General features: G+C 39.7%; 1 protein-coding gene across 3 annotated transcripts; it reads right to left on the bottom strand.

Moving 5' to 3' along the window:
• Nucleotides 1-1127: 1127 nt before the first annotated feature.
• Nucleotides 1128-18165, bottom strand: inavab (innate immunity activator b). 3 transcript variants are annotated; one of them, XM_010753449.3, is made up of 10 exons: nucleotides 17824-18165; nucleotides 10893-11007; nucleotides 7878-8011; nucleotides 6175-6297; nucleotides 5854-6085; nucleotides 5640-5693; nucleotides 5131-5431; nucleotides 4455-4607; nucleotides 3638-4337; nucleotides 1128-2867 (listed from the first exon to the last, which is right to left on the bottom strand). In XM_010753449.3, the coding sequence occupies exons 2-10, from the start codon at nucleotides 10945-10947 to the stop codon at nucleotides 2775-2777; spliced, it is 1845 nt and encodes a 614-aa protein (XP_010751751.2). In that variant the 5' UTR covers nucleotides 10948-11007; nucleotides 17824-18165; the 3' UTR covers nucleotides 1128-2774. The 3 variants fall into 3 exon arrangements, with proteins under 3 accessions (XP_010751751.2, XP_010751750.2, XP_027135378.1); XM_010753448.3 differs by having other exon boundaries at nucleotides 4455-4610; nucleotides 17824-18164; XM_027279577.1 differs by lacking the exon at nucleotides 17824-18165 and adding an exon at nucleotides 12895-13008 and having other exon boundaries at nucleotides 4455-4610.
• Nucleotides 18166-26256: the final 8091 nt, after the last annotated feature.

The raw sequence follows: 26256 nt of genomic DNA, 5'->3' as shown, positions 1-26256 counted from the left end.
ACACAACATATTAACATCCACTAATTATCATTATTTAAACTTAAAAGAAAAGAAGATTGTATACCTGTGTGTGAATCAGGTCTCCCATAGAAGCTATCTAAAGCTTATTGAGGGAGACAAAAACAAGACAATACACTACATGGAACATTAACAGACATTAAACAACCTATACATACATACCAACAGTAGCTTTATCAGAGGTTGCAGCTCTCTGTATAAGAATTAATCTGTTTCATTTTCAGCTTTTTCTTGAAGATGGATTTCACCATTTTTAAACTCTCATCGAGCTCGTTCCAGATCTGCGGTACCCTGCATGCAGGAGACTAGCTGTAACTTTTTAAGTCTTTTTTTCCCCCAGTGATTAAATGTTTATTTCTGGTATCATATGAATCCCGTGGATGAGTGATGAGTGATGCAAAGTCTGTGAACATTTAAGTTTAAAACGCTTTAAATCACTCTTGCTCTTTTAGAAAGTCATATTTTGTGTCACATCTACAGATATAACACCAGCAGTTATGTTCTTAGAGGTTCAAATGCTTCGTTGTGTCAACAAAAAAAAAAAAGACAATCCAAGATAAATAATTATGAGAATGAAGCTTCAGGCATTTAAAATATGAGATAGTTCACATGACCGTTTACAGTAATAATCCATCAAATGAGATAGTTCACATGACCGTTTACAGTAATAATCCATCAAACTTCTCCCAACAACAGTCGATGGTTTAAAAGCTTTACCAAAACCTTTTTTTCATGAAGCATTTCTTTGACAAATAATCACCTACATTAGGAACACACCTCTCAGGTGTGTACACGTTGCAAAGCCAGGCAGAGATGCCAATATTAAAGCATGAGCTGAGCGCAGACAATAGGTTCTTTTCCCAAGAGAAACATTTTGACTTCTCAGGTAGAAAAAGCTCAGGTGTTACATTATAAAACTGTAACGATGAATCTGTTCTATAAGACATGAGCCAGCATGTACCACGTCTATGAAACTGAAGCAATGAAAAGGAATTCTGACATCATAAACTTCATTATTTATTTAGTTTTTCCTACAGTGACTTGTCTAAAAAGGCCCATACGAGGGCTTTTACACTGAAATAATGGTGATAAAAGAAAATGAAACTCAACATGATACAACATTACTCTTTATTTTCTTCCACAGGGAAAACATTTTCACAGATTTTTTCAACAGCAACATAACACAGTATTATTAGGTCCACTTAAACTACTTTAACTGATAAATAAAAATAAAAAAGACAGTAAAAAAGAGGCACACAAGGTAACATGATTGTTTTTTTTGTTTTGTTTTGTCTTTACTGCTGCTAGATTCTGCAAACTCAGGTCCACATCTTCTTTTATTTCAAGTTCCATGAGTCCGATGGTGCAAACCTCAATAAATTAACACATAAATAGATCACTGTGAGAGACCCGTCAGTGTGTAGCTGTGGTTGAATTTGCAGTAATTTTCTCCCACCCTCAAATGATCTAAAAGCTTGTGAATCACACATGGGAAATGTTTTGAACACAGTTCACCTCGACAGTTTGAATCGTTGGCTCGTGATCTGCCGTCTCGGACACTCGTGCACAGACGCAGACACTCAAAGATTATGTTCACGCTCAGGACATTTTAAACCTCAATAGCTGCCAAGCACTGTCTCAATTTGCTACCTTATACGTCACGTGATTACGTTAATATCTAGTTTCAGCTAGTTGATTAAGTCCGTTAGTAATTCAAGTTAACTGGCACAGCCACAGACACGTGTAAGTATAAAAACAAGACACATTTGATCAATCTCAAAGTTAAGCAGCTCAAGTTCATTAACACGGTGACTCAATTAAGGAAACATTATACATGAATTGTAGTTTAAAAAAAAGAAAAAGAAAGAATATGCTGCTCATTTACATTATTTTACAATGAATTCATTTCCTTCAGACAGCTAGGTGAAAGAAGCACTTCAACATCTAAACTGCAAAAAGTTAATTACATAAATTAGTGGTATTTAGTAGTGTGTTTTGGCTACAGCCAGCCATCTAATGCAGCTCTGTGTTGTGTGATTAAGTACCATAAGCTTCGGCATTGGCCTGATTGTTAGTTATTTTAAACACTGACGACTCTCATGATCTAAACCTAAAATGTGCAATTCTGTGGATATTTCTGCGTTCCTGTCGTCTCCAACCGCTCAGCTGCCAAATGCCATTTTCATTTCTAACTGCTTAGGATATCAAATATCAAGATGATCCTGTATGTCGCGACACAGAAACTCTACAACGGTGATAAAATCTGTTGAGAAACTAAATAACCTGTTTGGTGCTGGCAGCAGATTTCCGGGACAACTCGTTTGCAAACCGCAGCTGCAGGTTAAAACAGCGCTCGGTGATAAAAATAATTTGTCCCCTTTTCAGTTCATGACATTTAACAAGCATTTAGTTCAGTACCACATTTGTAACTCCGAGTACAAAACAAGACAAAAGCGACAGCTAGTTTTAACTCTGCTCTGCAATCAGCTTCACTGTGACTGCGTCAGTTTGATTCAGGCCGTAGTTTGTGGTTTTGTCTGACTCCATCACACTGTCAGAGATTCCAGTTTTTTTTCCATCCCGCCCTCTACAGATCCGACATGCAGGCAGGTAAACAGGACGCTGTGAACTTTGCTCATGGACAACAGTTAATCTGACTTGATTTCTCCCCCAAAACTACTTAACTTTGGTTAACCGGGAATGAATGCAGCTGCAGTTAACATGTTCAGCATGGTCCATGTTCAGGTGGCTTTGGGTCACACTTGACTTACATAGTGAGAGCCATCATCTACCATCCAGTGCCCTTGAGCGTCATCTGCAGCTCTTTGGAGAGTTCTTCTTTGGATAACCTGAAGGTCAGCGACAGACGAAAGCAAGAATACTTTTAGACGTTAAGATATAAAACAACATACATTTCATCTTGTACATCCCATCAGGACTTCAGGTCTAAATTCTACATGACTTATACTTAATGTGAGTGAATAATATCAATTCTCAATCAATTTCTGCTGTATCCACTTGGACTTTGACAGATGTGATTGCATTTTTAAAAATGAATGAAACTGGGTACAAAAAAAAATAGACATACTATCAGAAAAGTTACAGCCACAACAATCTAACACCAGTTTAATAAACTTGCCGTCTCTATTCTAAATTTCAAATATGAAAATAAAGTGCATGTTTCTCTGTATTTTATATTATTGTCGTTTTCACATAGACTAAAAAAAACACCTGATTCTGTCATACATTTAGAAAAACAAGGCAAACATCTCTTCGATTACTTCTACGAGACAAGATAGAAGAGGGCTGACTTTGGTGTTTTTTTTTCCTGCTTGTCATGCCAACAAACCTTCAGATTCTTGGCGTGACTGTTGTATATTAAAAATACATGAATAAAACCAAAACAACACCCATTACCAAGTCTATTAAGAAAAACAAAAAGAACAAGGGAAATAGTTGGTTTCAGGTCAAATAAGTATGTAATCCTAAATGTGTTTTCTTTGGCGTGTAACGAGCTGTGATTTCCATTTGTGTATTATTCCATTCATTGAGAGTCACAGACAAACTGTTAGTAATGTTGACTGGCAGACTGTTAGACAAAGACATTTTGTCTGCTTACCTGTTCGTGGCACTTCTGAGTTTGGTAGCCGGTCGACTCCCGAGCTGTGACGCTTTTAACTCGGACTGCTCCCTGCCTGTCCAGAGATCGGGACCTCGGGGCTTTGAGCTGGCTGCGCCGGTGCCATGACTTGAGTTGTTCATTCACTACTTGTTGCGGGAGACCACCGGAGCGGTAGTGTGGATGGTCCCATTGAGTCGGGGAGGGGGAGAGTCTGATTTCAGGAACCAAAGGCCTCTGTGCTCTCTGGTGAGGCACAGCGGGGTCTTTATACCAATACTCATATCTGCTGGAAGGAGAGGGAGCCTGCTGGGCGTAATAGCTCTGAGCCAAGTCTTGATCAGGTGGGTAGACCATTTCTTCATTATAATAGGCTTTGTGAAAACTGGGACTGGACTGGTGCCTGGGATTATGGTAAAAGCCAGTGCGTGGGAAGCCTTGAGGTCCATAGTTGCCAACTGAGGGCGGGAATGCAGGCTGATATTGCTTTGGCAAATCACAGGGAAACTCCTGACATGGTGAGCTGTTGTAGGATGAAAATGAGTGTTCAGAGTTGCTGTCTTCAGAGCTAGCAAGGTTTCCATAATTCACCCCAGGAGGGGGGGTCTCCGGTAAAGTTATCGCGTATTCTGTCAGTCGCCTCCTTGGACCTCTGGTGCGTCCGCGGTCCTTTTCAAATGGAGATTCAGGGTTGGATAACCTGTGAAAAACACACCAGATATGCTGTTGCATTAGTACGGCTATCTCACAGTCACAGGCCTGGCAGAGGCGTGCTGCTGACATACAGTACTGTAGATGTGTTTGAGGTGTGGCTAACCTGAGGGACAGATGTCTGTGCACACGCATCTCTGGCGTGGAGGGTGTGCTGCTCGACTGGGTGCGGCTCAGCTTCAGATGGGAGAGTTGCACTGGCAGAGCAGACTGTGCTAAGCAAGCCTCCAACGGCGGCAACAACTCACTCTTGGCTGGACTGCTGAACAGACAAAAAACAGCAGCAACAGACACGTCAAGTTTTGTTTTTCTGTCGATGAATCCACAAAAACTGACGCACTTATCCAGAGTTATTTCATGATGACAGACGGCAACAGAAGTTATTGTATGATGCAGGTTATCACACATTTTTATTACAGCTACAGGCTACTGGGTAGTAAAGTATTTAATGCTGCCTAGCTCTGTATAGGCTCTTCCCACTGACTGTTGTAGCACCTGTGCAAAAGTAGAGGGCGGTGTTGCACTTTCATGAAGACCAGCGACAATTACTGTGTGATAAAGAACAGGAACAAGAGGGCCTGTACTGGAGATGACTTCGAGGAGCAGCACTGATTAATGCCGCTCCGTGTTGTCTGCATTATCAGCAAACACTACTAGTAGCCATAAAATCTGTATTTCACACAGATCGCTAGAGTCCAAGAGTCACAAACCACTCTGACATTTCCAAAACTTAAAAACTGGACGAACAGGAAAGGACTCATGATGGATGGTCTCTGCGTTACCTTGTCTTGGAGCGCGACTTCTTGCTCTTCTGGTAAGGTTGGTCAAGACTAGACTCCGTCCACGGGGAGTGCTGGATGGGAGGAGGGTCGTACGCAGGGCTCGAGGTTAAACTCATTGTTGAGTCGATGCTCGGATGGGGGGACTGGCATGGGGTCAGCGGCAGGGCTTGTGGAGCCACAATTGGAGACAAGTAGGAGGCGTTTACGAAAGACTGTGAGGACACAGGGGGAGGCTGGGGAGGGTCAGTCTCTCCTGGGTAGGGGAGTCCTGAGGACAGCTGTGAACACTGGCTTGTGACCTCTGAAGAAAAGAAATTATCTAGTTAGAAGAGGATTGATAAACATATATAAGAGAAACTATGAGTGTTCAAGACTTCCAGGATGTTTCATGATTCACTTAACTGCAGCAAACATTTCTTTGTTTTTAAACTACAAAGTATTGCTTTTGCTTTTAATATTATCAACAAGAAACTGAAACAGCTTTCCCATTCGGAGATATTGAGTCTTACCTTCATCCTGCACTACAGAATCAGACAGCGAGCTGTCATCAGACGTACCAAAATCTGAAAGACAAAAGCAGACTTTGATATATGTGACGTATGAAATGATACATTTCTACAAATCTACAAAGACTGTTCAGTGAAAATCACATTTTCTATCCACAGGTGACTCTGAAAGGGATCTGACGTCATACTATCTTCTAGTCCGAGCCAGGCGCCTCACCTTGTTGTGCAATATTAAAAGCAGGGAGTGGTGATGATCGGCCGTGCTCCAGGCGCAGCTGAAAGGCAGACTCTTGCAGCGTCTTGAGTTTGTTCTCCTCTCTCTTGCACTGCTGTATCCGGCTCTTTCTGACGGCTTTACTCAGGTGATGCTCATCGCAGAGTTTGCGCGCTGCCTCGAATATCTTCATCTGAAGTGCCAGCTCGGCGTCCACCAAGCTCAGTTCTGACTCCTGCGATAAGTTAAGGCAGACGACAGTGTGACTCTCTGAGCTTTACACGTTTAAAAATGACACTCGCAGCCTCTAAAAGTTGTTCATACCTCCGCTCCTTGAGGGATGCTTTGTTCGTCCAGTTTAAACGCAGCTCCGATACGTCTGCGAATCTGCGGAGGCTTCTCTCCTGGCAGTAGCGGGTAATCATCTGGCAGTCGGCCTGTCAACTCCTGAACAACAACGAAAAATATCACTAATCCAAATTTCCATAAAGTCACATTTGAACTTGGCACTAACAGTTTATTTTTCTGAAGATACATCCTGGTTTGATACACTAAATCAAAATAAAGAGATCTTTTCAAACCCTAATAAATACTTTCAGATTAATTGTTCAAATAAAAACACACATCTCCTCACAGAGTTTATTCCCCCATGCCGGTGGCAGTCTTAAAATTTGAAAGTATCATATTCTGCTCTCCTTACATGTCGAGGCGTATAGGTACGAGGAATCTGTTGCACAATTCTGCGTTTGCAGAGATTTCCTTTCACAACACATTCTTTGGGTATCACTTTCTCACTCAAGTTATCTGTCAAATCCAAATCCAAGAACGCCACAGCGCGCCACTGCTGACAGAACAGTCCTAAAAAACTCTGTGGCTTTGAGTCACTTTTCGTCAGCCACCTTTGCAGACAGACAAAAACTTAAGTAGAGCCAATAAGATTAGTTGTTCTTTTGTCACTGAACGCAGGTAGAGTCATGATGCCTGCCATTAGTTCACCTAAGCATGTCCTAACACGAGTGCCCAGCCCGAGTGTCAACAGGAAAGAATGATCAGTTGTGGGATTTTACCCCGGAGCACTGACGCATGGCTGAGATACTCCTAAAGGAACATGCGTCCTGTTTCGAAATGACTTCATGTTGCAAATTCTAGTTGTTACTTGATCGTTGACGGAGAGAGAAAAGACGCAGGAAAAGTCTGAAAATGGAAGCGTGACGTGATTCAGAGGTCTGAAATCACTTTGGTCAGCTGAACCACCAGGATACCTCTTCAAAAGCTATGATACATTAAAAGAAATGTCAACGCAGCCACATCGCGTGGTCTAATTTTAACTACACAATGTGTCTGAAAGGAAAAGGGGATGATGTTTGCTCTTGCTTGGTGGTTGAGAGCCAAAATAATACTGTCACAAAGGACAGGAGGAGAGATTAAAGGGACCTTTTATTTCTTCTCAGCGGAGTTCCAGACTGGAGTTAACCGCCGTGACATTAAGGCCATGTTGAAGCTAATCAAGCCAAATCTAAAAATGCATCGGTTTGTCGGACCTCCGTGTTCACTAAGGCATCGCTTTGAACTACTGGAACTGAACCGAAAACACCAATTTTACATTGTTTAACATTTAAAAAACAACAAAAAAACAAACCCAAGCTACGATTTTCCTGGAATCTGGCATCAATCTGCTGGCTCAAAAATAAAAGTATGGCCTGGAAAATTTGGAAAAGTTCCTTACCAGGTTACTTTGTTAACATGCAATAAAATGTGTCATCGAATCGTCATCCTGCACTAACCCCACCTATTTGATCTTAACAGGTGCTGAATCATACGAAATATGAAGTACATGTTGTCACATGGTGCCTAATTACGTAATAATTGTCTGGTATTGTTTTACTTTGTCTAGGTCTACTCAAACCTTTATTAAAACTTAGATTATCGTGATTACGTGGCTCAGTTTTTCTGTTAGATGTTTTTAATTTCATGTTTTTATTGTGGTGAACTGTCGGTTCGTTGATTTGCAGTAAACTGTTACTCACGGCTTCTCGGATGCAGAGTTTCTTCAGCTCCAGTATGCAGATCTCCAGTCGGTCTTGGAGAGCCTGGTGTTTGAGCTTCATGGCCCGTGTGTGTGTGGTCACATCCTTTGTGTGAGTGGTCGGGCTGTCAGAGCCTGTGTAGCGAAACAGGAGAGAAACATATGGACTCATCTGAGGACTGAAATGTGACTGTTAAACATAAAACATAAAGAAAACTTCAGTAAAATTAAACTAATGGATGCTTTCAATGTTGTTTAGTCTATAAATGTAAAAACATTTTAACACTTTAACCTGATCTATAGCTCGAAAACCAAGAAGATAGTTAAGTTAATGATAGAAGACACATTATTTTCTCCCGATAATTGCCTTGAATTGTTTATTCATTAAATATAGAACCAAACAACAATTTATTAATTCTCTGTAGAGCTGCCGCACACTGCTGAATCTTTTGCAGTCCAATACAGAAGCCCTGCAATAAATGCTTCCTTTTATGGAGCTTATCATGTTTAGTTTTTGTTTGACATCGGCCACACAGCGATATTGATTCAACTCTGTAGCTGTTTTAGTGCTGCTGAATTGTACTAAGAGGTGTTTTGTTTAGTTTAAGTGTTTAAGTATCGATTTGCTACTGAGCCAACTGTTTAAAGAATCAAAACATGCAGAAGAAAAGAAACACATGTCGTATCTGAGCATTTAAATAATAACTAATATTCCAGATCACTGTAAATACTCTGGCATGCTCATACGATGGCTACCGTACACGTTTTCAATCAGTAAGTGCACTTTCATCGTCCTGCATCAGACGGACTCCCGAGGCCACTGCAGACAACACAATGACGACACTGAACAGCGTGTACCTTTTGTTTTTATCGTTGTTTTCATTAGTGGCATGCAGAAGTGAATGGCGGGATCTTCATATATAAACAATGTGCGAGTGTTTGAGCGATGCTGTCTGCAGCCTTGGTGACTAATGACATTAACATTAGTCTCAGGTCCACAGGAGTGGCTTCAGGAAAAATGCACCGAGCGGCGCATACCTTCAGAGATTATTAACAGAGACCCTGCAGGTATTTATAAATGTCGGGAGGTGCGACAGGAAAGAAGCGTGACAGCACCACAATAGGCTAAAGCATTCCTCTTCCTAGAGTGACAAACCCCCCATTCTTTGCAGATCGACACTTTTTCATTGTATAGGGGAGACATCACGTGGCTCAATTAGGGCGGCGAGGAATTTCAGAAAAGCCAGAACTAATCAGCAGACACAGCTGGACGCAGAAAAAAAACAAGACAGCCAGAGTTTGCGGTGAATTGTTACCGTAGGACCGGACCGAAGAAATATTGTAGAGAGGACGTCATTTTGTGACTTTCATAAAGTTGACTGTGGCAACCCAGAATAAGAAAATATAAATATATTCACTCGAGTGGCATCGGTTAAAACCGTCAAACTGCTTGTTGAGTTTGATGAACAGTCCATTTCAAACTTTTTAAAAATCCACAGAACAAAGTCAGAAATTTATCAGGTTTTAAAAGAAAAAAAATTAAAACGGATAAAAAAAAACAACAGAAGATTTTTGGCATTTATGCTTTAAAAAGATTACTGACAGATTACTGCTAGTTCATTTTCTGTCAGTCAACTAATCAATTAATAGAGAGATTGTTTCATTTCTACACTGGCACTGGCGAGAGGGCTGAACTTTCTCCTGAATTCCACCAAGTTTACGCATCAAAAATCTGTTTACAGATCTTAAAGAGAGTACGCCTGCATATTATGATTAAACATAGGATAAAACGTGTTGCAACTACAGAGGGGAGCTGATAAACTCGAGATTTTATGCATGCCATGCCGAATAAGGTGGAAGACGAACAAGTTCGTAAACGAATAAAATCTGGAAGTGTGGAGCTTATCTGACCTCAGTGGCACGTAACTCTGAGGTCTGAGCTGAACATCCACACACCGAACTGGCTGCAGACGAGTTGCATTGTGGGAAATGTAGGTATCAGGATTGTTTTGAATAAAAAAAAAAATCCTTATTTAACTATCCTGGCACAAAGTCACAAGGGCCCACGTGGATTTCAGCCTCTGCCTGACTTTCTGCAGATGTTTTGCAGAAGTTGTTTTCTTTAATAAAAGCAGATGACTTGCACTTTTTCTTTCCTCAACTGGCTGTAATTACTACCTAAAACAAATTAAATTTGGTGTGTGCTGGAGTGAGGAAGTTGATTTAAGAATGTAGACAGTACATTGAGGACATGATTGAGAGCTCTGTTGCCAAGAGGATTACAGGAGTAGTTGTTAACTCGATGCAACGTTGCTGTGGTTTTTGTCGTTCTTCAAAGGGGGATGTAATTTGGTGAAATATTGAGTGAAGCACAAGCGTGACCGATTCAATAAGAAAGAGGTGAACTGTGCCAGAAGTCAAAACGTTGATCAGTGAGAGGAAGGACCAACAGCTTGGTCACATGACAGATGACCACACCTAAAGAACAATACGACTAACTCATGACTGTTGATGTAGGCATGTTAAGGTATTGACCATCTGTCACGCTGTTCACAAAAGGGCCTCTGCTTACTTCTTTCATATCTACATATATGTTTTAATTGAACTCGATTGGGTTATTTGTCTTCTGTCTGAGGTCATTTGAAAGTGCTGAGATAAGATTACCGAGAGTTACAAAAGCTGTGTGCTTAGTTTCAACAGTGAGTGAGCGAGCTACGTGAATTAAATCCGTGTGTAATCCAAACGAAGAAAAGAAACGAGGCGATCCCTACTTAAATCCACTTTTCAATAAAGACAATCTGCTGATATGTTTCCATTGCCGCTGATGTAAACCTTGCCGTAGTGAACTACAACAACCATAAATGATCACATCCACGACTGTAAGCCGTTGCACACCGAGACGTTTCTAAATGTATCCTCGACGAGGATGTTGGTGAATACAACATCAGTGTATCATGTAACGTAGAAATGTTTGTGATGTTGACAGCTGTGCTACTACAAGTGACAGACTAAATACCTGAGTGAAGGATGATGCCGCTGTCGGTGTCACTGATCTCTCCGTTGCCCTCCATGTCAGTAGATCGACTTCCTGTTGCTGTTCTTCAGTGGGTAATGTCGACGTTCACCATTTCCTGGAAAGTTCAATTGGGAGTTTTAGCATTCATTGTAAAGTCAAATTTCCACTCTTCATGAATGAATGACTTGTGTGTGTGTGCGTGTGTGTGTGACGTATCGACAAAAAGGGCCTCTGGGAGTCCATCTAGGAGTTTGGAAACATAAAAATAACGCCTGGATTATAAAGTGGGATTACAAGCAACTAGTCACCGGGCCACAAACAAAAGTCAAGATCCAAAAACCAACTTTGCATTAACACAAGCTTTCCAAACACTGCCCCATTACTCAACTTTCTGACCTGTAACTTGTGGTGATTCAGGTGTGACTTGCCTTCTTGACCCCGCAGTCAGGTGTAGTCATAGTCTCTCACAGCATGACTACACGTACATGTTGCTAAGTCTGGGGTGTTTCCTGTTTGTTATGTCTCTGATGTCATATGACCAGCATTATCTCATTCCTTTAGATAAGAAGCTCAGGGAGCAGGGAGCCATATACTCAGCCGGTGTGAAATAAAAAAAAAACTGTGAAACTCGCCGGTTAGATTATTAACCAAGACAATACTGGAATGTGGTAGCGGCTGCATACCAACCCACATGGGAGGTGGACCTCAGCTAGCAGTAGGACGTTTTAAAGCACTCGCTGCTTTGAGGAACAACAAGATGAGATGAAGTTTTTTCCACCCTGTATATTGATCCAGACAAATGGTGACATCCAGGAATACAGGGATCTATAAAAAGTATCCTATTATCATGCTGAACATGGCAGGAACATGACATATCCTCCACACGGCTCACATGATTGTGACTGGAGCCTTCGCAACTCCAACGCACTGATAATTTGCTGCTGTGTTTGCAAATCTATCTGCTGATGCACACTTACCACACCACACAATAATCAATCTGACTCAGTTTGGGAAGAAATGTTATCACAACTCGTGTTAGGTCTCACAGAAATGTTTAGTATCCACGGGTACTCTGGGCAAAAAACAATAATTAAAACAAAAAATACTAAATTTGGTCAGGTTGGCACAGACGTTTTTACACAGTGTTAACCTACAAGCAGCAGATAATGTTATCACACCGCCGATCGATTTGATAACAACAACGGTTCATTAATAATCAACACATTTATGCTGATTGGTTGATTGAATTTGATTTGTGACGGCTTCAAGTTGTTGTTTTTTAAATCCTAGTGAGTAAAACAGTCCAAAACGACACAGACAAAAGCAGCATATCTTCATATCTAAAAGGCTGAAATCAGAATACCATCTGCCTGATGAATTACTTAAACGAACAACAAATTGTTTCAGAACTGAAAAATATGATGATTTAATACAGTACTTTACACATCAAGTAACACGTACATCCAACAATATACACACAAAGGCAGGCTGTACTTTAAGTCCCGGAGTGTTTTCAGTTTCCCACTCAGCAGTTCAAAGTGAACTGAAATCCCCCTGAAACTGCAGCAGAGTCTCAACACACCAAAGGAACAAACTACTACTAAAGTAGCATCTTGACATATTTTATCTGTGTCAAACATTTCTGTTGTGTGTTATATTCCCAACAATTTAGTCTATGTACGAACAAACACAAACACGTAAGTATAGGGAGTTTAGAGAAATAAAACACTCAATACAAAATATATAAACGGGGAACAAGTTGTTTCTACCCTGAAGGAAAGTGTAATGAAACTGTTCTGAACTATGAAACACCAGCTGAAGGTGTTTTCCCCTATTATACATAGTCAAGTGTCAGTTTAAGTGCCACATACAAAACAAACACAGCACACTGACATACTTTGTGTGAAATAACACAATGACAGTCACTCCACATGAAATTCACCCAGGTGACTTTAAAAAGGCTTACAGTGCATGACTGGACAAACCTGAAGAATTTACTTACGTGATGAGAAACTTTTGGAAAAAAAAACAAAAAACAGTAAAAATCCAAAAGTGTGAATTCTTTCCCCTCAGAAATCCCGACCTGAACGTGTGTGGAGTCCGGACAGGAATGAGAGACTCGCCCACTGAGAGAGCGCTGCCTGGTGAAGAGGAGTGGCCACATATAGAGCGGGCTGAACGCTTGAGTCAGTGTCATATAACTCAGCACTCCTGTCTGAAACTATGTCAATAACAATGACACACACACACAGAAATTTACCCTATACTTCTTATTAGTGTCCTAAAAAGACGGAGGTGGTAAAAAAACACGTCTCTTTACAAAAGCACTATTAAAGATCGAGGGCCCAGGAGAAACACACGAGCGCCAAACTTTCCAGCTTTTCTTCATGTTATATGAGAGTGAATTGAATATCTTTTGCTTGTGAACTGTGTTTTTGGGACCAAACAAGACATTTGAAGGCATCACCTTCCAACCTGCGATTGTTTTTCGACCTAAAAATTATTAATTTGATAGATTAATAATGAGTATGTTCACACACTTAAGCACACAAAGAGTTTTTTTCATTGTTCAAACTTGTCAATAACTTCTGTCTGAGTCTCCTTTCAAACATTAATACAATAAAAGCTTGCTTCTATGACTGGTTAATCAAGTATCTATGGCTTAATAACCGACTGTTCATGTCTCTCTCACAATAACTTGTAACAGTTCACAGATCAAATATCTGGTCTATGAATTTCTGCTGCCATCTCCTGGTTGATCAAAGGGGCCAGTAAAAAAAAAAAAAAAGGGTAATTATAAACTTACAACTTTACTAGAAAAGACCTTCTAAACTTCACCTACTTACAGACTACCAGTGCCAAGACCCTTTTGTGGCCTGCCCATTTTTGCCTCCACTAAAAAAAGGGGGGAAACACATGTCGGTGGGATAGTCCGCATGATTTACAGAGACCCGGAGGCAGCACCTGCTCTGTAACTGCATGGCTCGCATTCATTCTGAATCTCAATATTCATTTTGGCTTTCCAGGAATGTCGGTGGTCAGACACTCAAAAAAAGGGCCAGCAATTCCCAGACACACAAGAATCAGATCTCAAATGACATGGCACCAAAAAGCAACAGATATTATAGGTTCACGAACTTTAACTGCACAACCGGGAAGATTTTACAGATGCCTTTACGTTTAACAATACAGTCTGATATCATGTCTGATTATTTGGATTATGTTGTATTTATTTTGGTTACAATGCATTATAACAGATCACCAATCTCTGTATATGTAGGGATGGGAATCGAGAACCTGGTTCTTGTTGAGAACCGGTTCTGTGTGTTTCAATTCGTTTGGCAGTTTATCTAACGATTCTCTTATCGATTTCAGAAAGCCCGTCACATAACTTCTGCAAGAAGTTACGCACACTCAAATCCAGCAAGCACGACTAATTACGGCATGTAACTTATACAAGTTTCGCACGTGCAGTGCAATCAGTGGTAAACAATGGCACCCACTCGGTTCAAACGCTCCAAAGTTTGGCTGCATTTTACCAAAAAAGATGGTAACAGGGCGACTTGCAATCATTGCAAAATGGAGATAACAGCGTCGGGAGGGAACACGACAAACATGCAGAAACATTTGCGCACACAACATGCAATATTTTTAAATGAATGTTGTGTTTTTGTCAGGCTATGACCACCTCTGCGGTTATTACGGAAGGTAACTCTGGTACGTAACACACTGCCTACCATGTTAGCGCCATGTGCTTCTTGCCACAGTTACACATCGTTACTAGGCTGTGAGCCTCTTTTGACCTCGCTGTTGGTTTTGTAAGGTCGTGATACTTCTAACTAAACAAAGTTGATGCTGATCAAACTGATTGTTTTCCTTTTTTTCCCCAAATGAGAATCGATAAGAGAATCGAATCGTTAAGCAGAATCGTAAAAATCTTATCAACTCCCATCCCTAGTGGGCACTGGCAGCCTAAAGCCACCTCCAATAAAGCTTTACCAATAGATCCTCTGTAAGTCGCTTTGGATAAAAGCATCTGCTAAATGTAATGTAATAATGTAAAGTAATCAGCAAGGCCAAAAATGGGAAAACACAACTGATCGATTGATATTAATGCACGTCAGCTGATCAGACAAAGATCAGACACTGAAGTACAGAAATCCCAAAGATGTGTTCACACATGATCACGCAAAGCTGAATCAACAGCTTCTTAAACTAACTTAAAAAAAAAAACCCAGAAAGATTTATTGCATCTGTTGCATTAGATTGCAGTAGTTTCAGATAGGTGTACTTAATAAAAGGTCACGAGAACAGCAGCCACGTCTTGAGTAAACAGGCTGCATAGCAAGCAGTTTGATGACCTAAAATCAGATATCAGGGAAGTGCAACAATCTCTTCCGTTCGTGGGAAACTACAGTTAAGTGGTTATACAAACAGTACTGGAGTACTGGTCTTTTTAAGAGGGAGCTGAGGGAAGGTTCACACACTTCACTTGTAATGTAATTACAGCAAATGTGCAGATAAGTTCAACGTGCTTGGTGTGAACACCAGTTAAAAACAGCTTCCCACTACACCGATGTTCAACACGGACGATCGTCCAGCGTTAAAGCAGCCAGTTGGTTGGATGTCATGGGTAGTTTATATAAACCAGCGGCCCCTGGGAGACAGAGAGAGGGCTTTGTGTAGCCAACACAGCAGCTGGCAAAACAAATTCTTTACATATTCCTGAGTCCTTTTATAAGTGTACGGCTAGACTACTGCTGCCAGTGTGCAGAGCCATCAGCTGCCAGGGGATCACACATTATCCCTCGATATTTTGCAGCTTGGTTCTTTCAACCAGGTGTTAATAGATTATTCCACTGTAATGACGCTTAAATTAAAGTTAAAAAAAGTGCTATAAAGTTACACTAATGCACTGCAAATCCTACGGCTTTAAAAAGGCAAACAAAGCAGCTCTCGCTCTGAACGCAGCCAGCTCTAAGCTTTATGTTGCCTCAAGGCTTTAATTGGCTATAATAAAGACGTGAAAAAAAAAATAAAAATACTACATGCACCTCAAATGAGCAAGGCGTCCAGATGTGGCGTGTCTGATGTGGATTAGTGAATTAGAAGTTTGTGCACCACGGCGCAAATCAAAGTCTATTCTAAAACCGTGGCCAAGCCCCAAAACTGTGGCTGGGAGTGAACAAGCTTAAACACATCAACACTGTTACAGAGAGGGAGACATTTATATATATAGCTTTAAAATAGGAAAACAATCAGATTACTCAGAACTCATTGAAGCCGTAACCTGACATATTTGGCATCTCTGGAAACTTTAGGACTCTACTACAAGTTTTATGGATTTGGACACAGTTTGGCTGCACAGCATGAGTCTGTAATGACTGTCCCAGCAGCAGCAGCAGGTCAGTGAGGTTTCAGGGGGTTAAGCCACTTTGGTCTCCTTGCCCTCAGGTCAATAGTCAGGAATGTGTAGAGAGGGGAGATATCTCAATGCACAGGAATCACGTCACCGACTAATAGGGCTGCTGTGCTGGAGAAAACCTCTAGAGAGATTAAAGTCAGAACATATGATCAGGTTTCCAATGTGCCTCCTAACAACCGTTTAGTAAATGATGTGTCATTAGGTAGATATACTGTTAAAACTATGTTAATGTGTGCAAGACAGCATGAAGTCCTGCCATTGTTCCTCTCAGGTGTGCGTTTCTAATGAAAGAGGATGTTGCAGGCTCAGAACTTCTCTGCCGCTCAGTGCAATCAGATAACTTCATTCATTTTATGATGGTCTAATAAACTTTGCTTCTCTATTTATACAGACACATCCAGAAAAATGTCACAATTCATCTAGAAAAAAAAACCCCTCCACGTTACCTGACAATAAAGACAAAACACACCTGTAATGTTCATCTGAACACTTAAAAACAAACGTGACAACAAAACACAAATGTTTGGCACGACTTTTAGTGTTGAACCAAGTGTCAGATGATGTTATAGAAAGATACCCTGAGTAAAAACAGTCAGCTTTAATTGACTTTGGACTAGGGTGATCACTGTGTCTTGTCTCGACACATGTGTGGATAAAGGAGACGGCATCTTGTATTGTGTTTGGAAAAACGGACCTTTATAACCAGGGAAAGGACTGCAGAGTTTGAGAAACCTTCAATAGAGTTTCTTAGACTTCAAAGTGCACAAGCATCTCAAAACTGCTGTGTTGACGTATTTTGTTGTTTGTGTTTTATTTATTTTATCTAATTATTTTTTTTATTAATGACTAGGGGTTTTATTTTTTCGTTACTACTTTTTTATTATTTCTTTTAAATCAATTTTAGTTTTTTATTCTTATCTTTTATTTTATTCTTCTTTTTATATTTTATTTCTATTTTTTATTTATCTTTTTTTAAAACAATTAATGTTTTATTTTATCAATTTAATTTTCTATTTCTTTTTCTTTTTATTATTTTATTTCTATTTTATTTATCCATTTTTTAAAATAAATTTTATTTTTATTTTATCTGTTTATTTTATTTCTATTATTATTTCTTCTTTTTTATTCTTTTATTTCAATTTTCATTATCTTTTTAATCAATTTTATTTTTTATTTTATCTAATATGTGTGAAGTATGTGAAAAGTCTTGAGGAAACTGGGACTGCTTCTTTATTCATGACTGTTGTCTAAGTGTGAAATAAACCTAAAGTTGAATAAAACTAAATAAAGTTGTGTTGATGTTTAATTATTCATCTGTTTCGCTCTCTCAGCCTCTTTCAGCCGTTGGGCCTCGACTCTGAAGAGTTTCTCAAAGTTTGGTTAAGTCGCTTTAGTGTCTCACTCTTCACCACACTTTGAAACTATCGGCTCTCAGAACATTTATTTTTTAAATTGTTAAGCAGCATTAATAAATAACAAACATTCACAGTTTACAAAGTCTCTTACCTTAGCAGCTCGTTAGCAGGCTAGCATCGTGCCTCATCTGCATCCATACAATCTGCTCTCCACTGGCTCTCCCAGATTTCAGTTGGAGGTTTATCTCTGGTTACATTGACCAAAGAGCTGAAGTAAACAACACAAAGTCTTCACGTTGAGTCTCTGTTGTCTAAACGACGCGATAAACCGTCAGCACAAACGTTAAAACAACGTTTAACTGATCAAATGTAACTTTTTCTTTTCTTTTTTTTTTGCTGGAGAGGCTACTTCAATGCCCCCCGTGCTGCCTTCACGTACTGTCGGAAACGCGAGAGAACCGACAACATCAAGCGTTTGCCATGGTAACCGCGTTTCCGGCAAGGCGACGTGTACATATGCATGCGTGTTAATCTAAGTTATGAAAGTTCAATAACAACACAGGGTGGAGTGCCTGACACACCTCAATGTTACTGTTTAATTAATTCATTGATATCTTAAGCAAGGTGTCGCTGCTGTTAAAAGACTTAAAGTTACATTTAGAAACACAGTTTTAGAAAACACGAGTTTAAAATGGGGCCCGTGAACTCAGCACGGGTCATCCGCTTCTCCGGTGCTGTGTGGGCGGTTTACCGGCAGCAAACACCGTGTGACGCTTATTCATCGGAATATGACGTCAAAAACGCTTCATTATCTATTTTTTCTGACTAAAAAAGGCAACTCGTACTGAAGTAGCCAAAAATTAGCCTCGTTTTCTTTCTTTATTTCAGCCACGAGACGGCGGCAGTGCGTCACACAGACATTTAATCCTGTAAACCACGTGATCTTCCACCAAAACACGGTCCAGCGTGTACAACGTGTTAATTTAAAGTGTCCAGATACTTCTTTTGATTTATTAATTGTCACATTAGTGTCTGCACACAACACTTATCCTGCAAAGGAGTCAGTAGGAAAAGAGAAAACACTAATCCTTCATAAAGTTATACAGGTAAATGTGATAAAGACAACACAAAAGTAGCCTTATTTGAATGCATACATTATAAATAAATGAATAAATTGTAGCCTAGACAGATATGGACATTTCAGGCCGTTAAAACCCTACTGATGGTTATTATTTAAGCTAAAAAATTCAAGCTAAAGTAGTCTACTGTCACTCAAATGGGCACTTTTGCTGTAAATATCAGCATTACAAGACAAATAAAAGAATGAAACTAATCACTATTCTTTATAATCTAATGTGCAAGCTATTTACAAACAAAAAAATCTTTATTCTGGTATGTTAACTTCACATTTCTGCTTCTCAACTAGTTTATTTTAGTCTAACCTCTACATATACATGTATATATGTATATATGTGTGTATGTGTATGTATATATACTGACTACATATAGCTCATAACGTCATTCAGTGTAGTCAAGACCGAGCTAAACCCGAGACCAAATTAAAAATGTATCAAGACTGAGACAAGACCAAGACTTTAAGGGGTTGAGACCAAGTCAAGACCAAGACCAGACAGTCTATAGTCTCAGTATATGTCTCTTTGTGTGAGGTATACACCTTGCAGCCTTCTCAGTCAGCGTATTGCAGGATTTACAGACTGCTGTGTGTTTTCTTTTGGATGCTGATTTGCAGATACAGTCACTGACAATCACTTTCTAGCACTGAGTGTGAAGGGATCACCGGAGGCTAACAGCCCTTAACAGTGACCAAAGTTTAAAATTAGAAATGAGTCAGGTTATTGGTGTCATTTGATTTCTTTTTTTAATGACCTGCTTCATAAAATACTGAGTTTAATTTATTGGAAGAACTTTGCTGCTGTTTGCTCGTGGTTAAACCTCGACCTGACCTCTCCTGTCCTCTTTAGTTTTCTGTATCACACAGGTGTTTGCTTTATAACTATAGAATGTGGAATGACTTTTTAAAGTGTAAAAGTATTCAGTTAATTATCAAACTGTGGTGGGACAAACTAAACATTAATAAGTGAAAAATGTGGAAACACTGATGATACCCCCACAGCTGTAAAGTTCAGAGTCCTCTTTGTTGGGTGAGAAACATTTTGAAAAAAAAACAAACAAAAAAAACAGTCAAAATCCAAAAGGTGGAATTCTTTCCCTCAGAAATCCCGACCTGAACGTGTGTGGAGTCCGGACAGGAATGAGAGACTCGCCCACTGAGAGAGCGCTGCCTGGTGAAGAGGAGTGGCCACATAGAGCGGGCTGACGCCTTGAGTCAGTGTCATATAACTCAGCACTCCTGTCTGAAACTATGTCAATAACAATGACACACACACACAGAAATTTACCCTATACTCTTATTAGTGTCCTAAAAAGACGGAGGTGGTAACCTGAGTAAAAAACACGTCTCTTTACAAAAGCACTATTAAAGATCGAGGGCCCAGGAGAAACACACGGGCGCCAAACTTTCCAGCTTCAGTTATATGAGAGTGAATTAATATCTTTTGCTTGTGAACTGTGTTTTTGGGACCAAACAAAAGCATTGAAGGCATCACCTTCCAACCTGAGATTGTTTTTCGATCTAAAAATATTAATTTGATAGATTAAATATGAGTATGTTCACACACTTAAGCACAAAAGAGTTTTTTCTCATTGTTAATAACTTCTGTCTGAGTCTGAGCCTCCTTTCAAACATTAATACAATAAAAGCTTGCTTCTATGGACTGGTAATCAGTATCTATGGCTTAATAACCGACTGTTCATGTCCTCTCACAATAACCTGTAACAGTCACAGATCAAATATCTGGTCTATGAATTTCTGCTGCCATCCCTGGTTGACAAAGGGGCAGTAAAAAAAGAAAAGGGTAATTATAAACTTACAACTTTACTAGAAAAGACCTTCTAAACTTCACCTACTACAGACTACCAGTGCCAAGACCTTCTGTGCCTGCCCATTTTGCCTCCACTAAAAAAAGGGGGGAAACACATGTCGGTGGGATAGTCCGCATGATTTAAAGAGACCCGGAGGCAGCACCTGCCTGTAACTGCATGGCTCGCATTCATTCTGAATCTCAATATTCTTTTGGCTTTCAAGGAATGTCGGTGGTCAGACACTCAAAAAAAAGGGCCAGCAATTCCCAGACACACAAGAATCAGATCTCAAATGACATGGCACCAAAAAGCAACAGAATTATAGGTTCACGAACTTTAACTGCACAACCGGGAAGATTTTACAGATGCCTTCACGTTTAACAATACAGTCTGATATCATGTCTGATTATTTGGATTATGTTGTATTTATTTTGGTTACAATGCATTAAACAGATCACCGATCTCTGTATTTAGGGAGGGGAAGCGAGAACCGGTTCTTGTTGAGAACCGGTCTGTGTGTTTCAATTCGTGGCAGTTTATCTAACGATTCTCTTATCGATTTCAGAAAGCCGAATACGTCACATAACTTCCTCAAGAAGTTCGCACACTCAATCCAGCAAGCACGACTAATTACGGCATGTAACTTACGCAAGTTTCGCACGTCAGTGCAATCAGTAGTAAACAATGGCACCCACTCGGTTCAACGCTCCAAATTTGGCTGCATTTTACCAAAAAAGACGCAACAGGGCGACTTGCAATCATTGCAAAGTGGAGATAACGGTGTTGGGAGGGAACACGACGAACATGCAGAAACATTTGCGCCCACAACATGCAATATTTTTAAATGAATGTTGTGTTTTGTCAGGCATGACCACCTCTGCTCTGTTACTACGGAAGTGAACTCTGGTACGTAACACACTCCTACCATGTTAGCGCGATGTGCTTCTTGCCACAGTTACACATCGTATAGGCTGTGAGCCTCTTTGACTGTTGGTTTTGTAAGGTCGTGATACTTCTAACTAAACAAAGTTGATGCTGATCAAACTGTTTGTTTTCCTTTTTTCCCAAATGAATCGATAAAGAATCGAATCGTTAAGCAGAATCGTAAAATCTTATCAACTCCCATCCCTAGTGGGCACTGGCAGCCTAAACCACCAATAACTTTACCAATAGATCCTCTGTAAGTCGCTTGGATAAAGCGTCGCAATGTAGTAATGTATATAGTAAAGTAATCAGCAAGGCCAAAAATGGAAAACACAACTGATCGATTGATATTAACGCACGTCAGCTGATCAGACAAAGATCAGACACTGAAGTACAGAAATGCAAAGATGTGTTCACACATGATCACGCAAAGCTGAATCAACAGCTTCTCAAACACTTTTAAAAAAAAACCCAGAAAGTTTATTGCATCTGTTGCATTAGATTGCAGTAGTTTCAGATAGGTGTACTTAAATAAAGGTCACCAGAACAGCAGCCACGTCTTGAGTAAACAGGCTGCATAGCAAGCAGTTTGATGACCTAAAATCAGATATCAGGGAAGTGCAACAATCTCTTCCGTTTCGGGGAACTACAGTAAGTGGTTATACACAGTGCTGGAGTACTGGTCTTTTTAAGAGGAGCTGAAGAGAAGTTCACACACTTCACTTGTAATGTAATTACAGCAAATGTGCAGATAAGTTCAACGTGCTGGTGTGAACACCAGTTAAAAACAGCTTCCCACTACACTGATGTTCAACACGGACGCTCGTCCAGCGTTTAACGCAGCCAGTTGGTGGATGTCATGGGTAGTTTATATAAACCAGCGGCCCCTGGGAGACGAGAGAGGGCTTTGTGTAGCCAACACACAGCTGGCAAAACAAATTCTTTACATTCCTGAGTCCTTTATAAGTGTACGGCTAGACTACTGCTGCCAGTGTGCAGAGCCATCGCTGCCAGGGGATCACAATCCCTCAATATTTTGCAGCTTGGTTCTTCAACCAGGTGTTAATAGATTATTCCACTGTAATGACGCTAAATAAGGTAAAAAAAAAAAAGTGCTATAAAGTTACACTAATGCACTGCAAATCCTACGCTTTAAAAAGGCAAACAAAGCAGCTCTCGCTCTGAACGCAGCCAGCTTAAGCTTTATGTTGCCTCAAGGCTTTAATTGGCTATAATAAGACGTGAAAAAAAAAAAAAAATACTACATGCACCTCAAATGAGCAAGATGTGGCGTGTCTGATGTGGATTAGTGAATTAGAAGTTTGTGCACCACGGCGAAATCAAGTCTATTCAAAACCGTGGCCAAGCCCCAAAACTGTGGCTGGGAGTGAACAAGCTTAAACACATCAACACCGTTACAGAGAGGGAGACTTATATTATATATATATAGCTTTAAAATAGGAAAACAATCAGATTACTCAGAACTCATTGAAGCCGTAACCTGACATATTGGCATCTCTGGAAACTTTGGTCTCTACTACAATTTATGGATTTGGACACAGTTTGCTGCACAGCATGAGTCTGTAATGACTGTCCCAGCAGCAGCAGGTCAGTGAGGTTTCAGGGGGTTAAGCCACTTTGGTCTCCTTGCCCTCAGGTCAATAGTCAGGAATGTTAGAGGGGAGATATCTCAATGCACAGGAATCAGTCACCGACTAATAGGGCTGCTGCACTGGAGAAAACCTCTAGAGAGATTAAAGTCAGAACAGATGATCAGGTTTCAATGTGCCTCCTAACAACCATTTAGTAAAGATGTGTCATATAGGTAGTATACTGTTAAAACTAGTTAATGTGTGCAAGACAGCATGAAGTCCTGCCATTGTTCCTCTCAGGTGTGGTTTCTAATGAAAGAGGATGTTGCAGGCTCAGAACTTCTCTGCCGCTCAGTGCAATCAGATAACTTCATTCATTTTATGATGGTCTAATAAACTTTGCTTCTCTATTTATACAGACACATCCAGAAAAATGTCACAATTCACCTAGAAAAAAAACCCCTCCATGTTACCTGACAATGAAGAACAAAACCACCTGTAATGTTCATCTGAACACTAAAAAACAACGTGACAACAAAACACAAAGTTGGCACGACTTTTAGTGTTGAACCAAGTGTCAGATGATGTATAGAAAGATACCCAGAGTAAAACAGTCAGCTTTAATTGACTTTGGACTAGGATGATCACTGTGTCTTGTCTCGACACATGTGGTGGATAAGGGACGGCATCTTATATTGTGTTGGGAAAAACTGACTTCTATAACCAGGGGAAGGACGGCGGAGTTTGAGAAACCTTTAATAGAGTTTCTAGACGTCAAAGTGCACAACCATCTCAAAACTGCTGTGTGACTATTTTGTTGTTGTGTTTTTATTACTTTATCTATTTTTTTTTATTATACTATTGTGTTTTACTTTTTTACTTCTACTTTTTATTTTGTTTTTGAATCAATTTTAGTTTTTATTATTATCTATTTTATTATTATTTCTCTTTTTATATTTTATTTCATTTATTTATCTTTTTTTAAACAATTAATGTTTTATTTTATCAATTTTTTTATCTATTTTCTTTTTCTTTTTTATTATTTTATTTCTATTTATTATCAATTTTTAAATACATTTTATTTTTTATCATTTTTTTTTATTTTTTATTTTCTTATATTCTTCTTCGTTATTATTTTATTTTATTTTCATTATCTTTTAATCAATTTTATGTTTTTATTTATTATATGGGTGAAGTATGTGAAGCCGTAGGAACTGGGACTGCTTCTTTTTCATGACTGTTGTCTAGTGTGAATAACTAGAGTTGAATAAAACTAAATAAGTTGTGTTATTGTTAATTATTCTCTGTTCGCTCTCTCAGCCTCTTTCAGCCGTGGGCCTCGACTCTGAAGGTTTCTCACAGTTTAGTTAAGTCGCTTTAGTGTCTCTTCTTCACCACACTTTGAAACTATCGCTCTCAGAACATTTTATTTTTAAATGTTAAGCAGCATTAAATACAAAACATTCACAGTTTACAAAGTCTCTTACCTTAGCAGCTCGTTAGCAGGCTAGCATCGTGCCCCATCGCATCCATACAATCTGCTCTCCACTGGCTCTCCCAGATTTCAGTTGGAGGTTTATCTCTGGTTACATTGACCAAAGAGCTGAAGTAAACAACACAAAGTCTCACGTTGAGTCTCTGTTGTCTAAACGACGCGATAAACCGTCAGCACAAACGTTAAAACAACGTTTAACTGATCAAATGTAACTTTTTTCTTTTCTTTTTTTTTTGCTGGAGAGGCTACTTCAATGCCCCCCGTGCTGCCTTCACGTACTGTCGGAAACGCGAGAGAACCGACAACATCAAGCGTTTGCCATGGTAACCGCGTTTCCGGCAAGGCGACGTGTACAATGCATGCGTGTTAATCTAAGTTATGAAGTTCAATAACAACACAGGGTGGAGTTGCCTGACACACCTCAATGTTACTGTTTAATTAATTCATTAATATCTTAAGCAAGGTGTCGCTGCTGTTAAAAGACTTAAAGTTGCATTAGAAACACAGTTATAGAAAACACGAGTTTAAAATGGGGCCCGTGAACTCAGCACGGGTCATCCGCTTCTCCGGTGCTGTGTGGGCGGTTTACCGGCAGCAACACCGGGTGACGCTTATTCATCGGAATATGACGTCAAAAACGCTTCATTGTCTATTTTTTCTGACTAAAAAAGGCAACTCGTACGAAGTAGCCAAAAAGTAGCCTCGTTTTCTTCTTTATTTCAGCCACGAGACGGCGGCAGTGCGTCACACAGACATTTAATCCTGTAAACCACGTGATCTTCCACCAAAACACGGTCCAGCGTGTGCACGTGTAATTAAAGTGTCCAAATACTTCTTTTGATTTATTAATTGTCACATTAGTGTCTGCACACAACACTAACCTGCAAAGGAGTCAGTAGGAAAAGAGAAAACACTAATCCTTCATAAAGTTTACAGGGAATGTGATAAAAACAACACAAAAGTAGCCTTATTTGAATGCATACATTAAAATAAAAAATACTTGTAGCCTAGATAGATATGGACATGTCAGGCCGTTAAAAATCTACTGATGTTCATTATTAAGCAAAATATTCAAGCTAATAGCCACTGTCACTCAAATGGGCACTTTGCGTAAATATCAGCATTACAAGACAAATAAAAGAATGAAACTAATCACTATTCTTTCTAATCTAATGTGCAAGCTATTTACAAACAAAAAAAATCTTTATTCTGGTATGTTAACTTCACATTTCTGCTTCTCAACTAGTTTATTTTAGTCTAACCTCTACATATACATATATAGATATATATGGTGTATGTGTATGTATATTACTACTGACATATAGCTCATAACGTCATTCAGTGTAGTCAAGACCGAGCTAAACCCAAGACCAAGTTAAAAATGTATCAAGACTGAGACAAGACCAAGACTTTAAGGGTTGAAACCAATCAAGACCAAGACCAGACATTCATAGTCTCAGATATGTCTCTTTGTGTGAGGTATACACCTTGCAGCTCTCAGTCAGCGTATTGCAGGATTTACAACTGCTGTGGTTTCTTTTGGATGCTGTTTTGCAGATACAGTCACTGACATCACTTTCTAGCACTGCGTGTGAAGGAGAGGCTAACAGCCCTTAACAGTGACCAAAGT

The sequence above is a fragment of the Larimichthys crocea genome, chromosome VI (genome assembly GCF_000972845.2).
Source record: "Larimichthys crocea isolate SSNF chromosome VI, L_crocea_2.0, whole genome shotgun sequence".
In the NCBI taxonomy this organism is placed as follows: Eukaryota; Metazoa; Chordata; class Actinopteri; family Sciaenidae; genus Larimichthys; species Larimichthys crocea.
Note: the sequence above shows the minus strand (reverse complement) of the source record. Positions and strands in the feature narration are given on the sequence as shown.